At 42.0% G+C, this 1,948-nt stretch overlaps 1 protein-coding gene across 1 annotated transcript; it reads right to left on the minus strand.

Moving 5' to 3' along the window:
- Window positions 1-461: 461 nt before the first annotated feature.
- LOC101575531 (translationally-controlled tumor protein) lies at window positions 462-1,296 on the minus strand. Its single transcript, XM_004643960.3, has one exon. The coding sequence runs from the start codon at window positions 1,184-1,186 to the stop codon at window positions 668-670; it is 519 nt and encodes a 172-aa protein (XP_004644017.1). The 5' UTR covers window positions 1,187-1,296; the 3' UTR covers window positions 462-667.
- Window positions 1,297-1,948: the final 652 nt, after the last annotated feature.

The raw sequence follows: 1,948 nt of genomic DNA on the forward strand, positions 1-1,948 counted from the left end.
TGTGGCACACTTTATTCATGTATTTGCCACCAGATGGATACTTTTTCCCAGTCTGGAGGTATTTTTAATAGACCAAGTATGACATTTATTTATTTATTTATTTATTTATTTATTTATTTTTTTTTTTTTTTTTTGCTTCCAACTGAGTTAAGTCTTTTTATTCTTTTGGTAATCTCTTCCAGGGTTAACTACTTCCATTGTAGGTGATGAAATATGTAAGGCTCCACTTCAAATGTTGGCACTGCTATGAACATAGTCTCTTTCCCTTCTCTGCAACTCAGAATTAAAACTTTGATTCTTGTTTTATATTCCAGTCTCAGAAGTAGTTCCACTGCAGAAGTTATTTGCAGGCAGTCTTATGCTTTTTAGCAGTGGTCTCTGACCAGGTTCTATCTTCTCCATGAACACTACCAATGGACTTAGTTTGATATGTATTAAACTAAGAGGCATTCTCTCAAATGAGTTTAAATGCACTTTATTTTTAGACAACCTACATGACGTGTTTTTTCCCTAAAAACAATGCCTCCACTCCAAATAAATCACGGTCAAAATAAACGAAGCGTTCAAGATGACATCAGTCCCATTTGTCTAAAATCCTGGTGTTGTGTAGATGACAAGCAGCAGCCAGTTATGACAAGTGATAGATCCAAGGTTACCATCGAATCCATTAACATTTTTCCATTTCTAAACCATCCTTAAAGAAAATCATAAATGGGGTCACACCATCCTCACGGTAGTCCAGGAGAGCAACCATGCCATCTGGATTCATGTTTGCACCAATAAAGAACTGATAGTTTTTGAAATTAGCAAGGATGTGCTTGATTTGCTCTGCAGCCCCCGTCATAAACGGTTTTACTCTTTCTGGTCTTTGTTCTTCAAGTTTGCCTTTGATTGATTTCATATAATCTTTGATGTATTTCTTGTAGGCCTCTTTTGTGAAGCTGGTTTCCTGCAAGTGATGGTTCATTACAATATCTACACCAGTGACTACTGTGCTTTCGGTGCCTTCGCCCTCTGGGCCTTCAGCGGAGGCATTGCCACCAATGAGCGCGTCGTCAATGGCACCCTCTGTTCTACTGACCATCTTGCCCTCCACCTCCAGGCACAGCCCGTCCGCGATCTCCCGGATCTTGTAAATGTCGGAGAACATCTCATCGTGGCTGATGAGGTCCCGGTAGATAATCATGATGGTGGCTGAGGGAGGTGGCGGCCGCGCAAGCTTAGCAGGAGCCCGGAGCTCAGAGCGAGCGCGGTGCAGCCGGAGCGGCGCTCGGGGGGAGGGGGGAGCGGGCGGAAAAGCCAAGTATGACATTTATTAAGATATATTCTTTCATTTCTCTTTGGGAAATACATAGAAATGGAATAGCTGTATTATACGATAAGTGTATGATTAGCATTCTCATGAATAAATGTTCTATTTTAAGAACTTCAGGTTTGCAGAAAAGCTGTGAAAACAATGTGGAGAGTTCATACACAGCACCTGCCTGCTCCTCGACATCTCGCATGAATACAGTCCTTTTGTCCCAACTATCAGATGATATATATGCTGTTATTAGGTAAATTGTCAACTTGATTTTTGATTTTAAATTTTATTTACTAATCTTTTCCTGTCCAGGATTGAATCCACGATAACACATTACATTAGTCATCAGGTGTGACTGTTAATCCTGATATCAGGTTCATTGGTTAAGGAAAGCCTACCAGCAGGGCAGAGGATATTGCCCAGTGGCATCAATGCCTGCCTGACAAGAAGGTCCTGAGTTCAAACTCTGGTACATGCCTCCCCCCCAAAAAAAAAAGAAAAAAGAAAAAAGAAAAGAAAGGCCTACCAGATTAGCAGAGCAGTCTCCTGAGTGTGTCGTGGAGACGCAATGTTGGGGGCTGGATGTAGGCCCTTGGCGGCTCCTCTCTGGCACTGTTCCTTGCTCTGCCTCCCAGCTGGCATAGA

The sequence above is a fragment of the Octodon degus genome, unplaced genomic scaffold, assembly GCF_000260255.1.
Source record: "Octodon degus isolate 3935 unplaced genomic scaffold, OctDeg1.0 scaffold00187, whole genome shotgun sequence".
NCBI lineage: Eukaryota > Metazoa > Chordata > Mammalia > Rodentia > Octodontidae > Octodon > Octodon degus.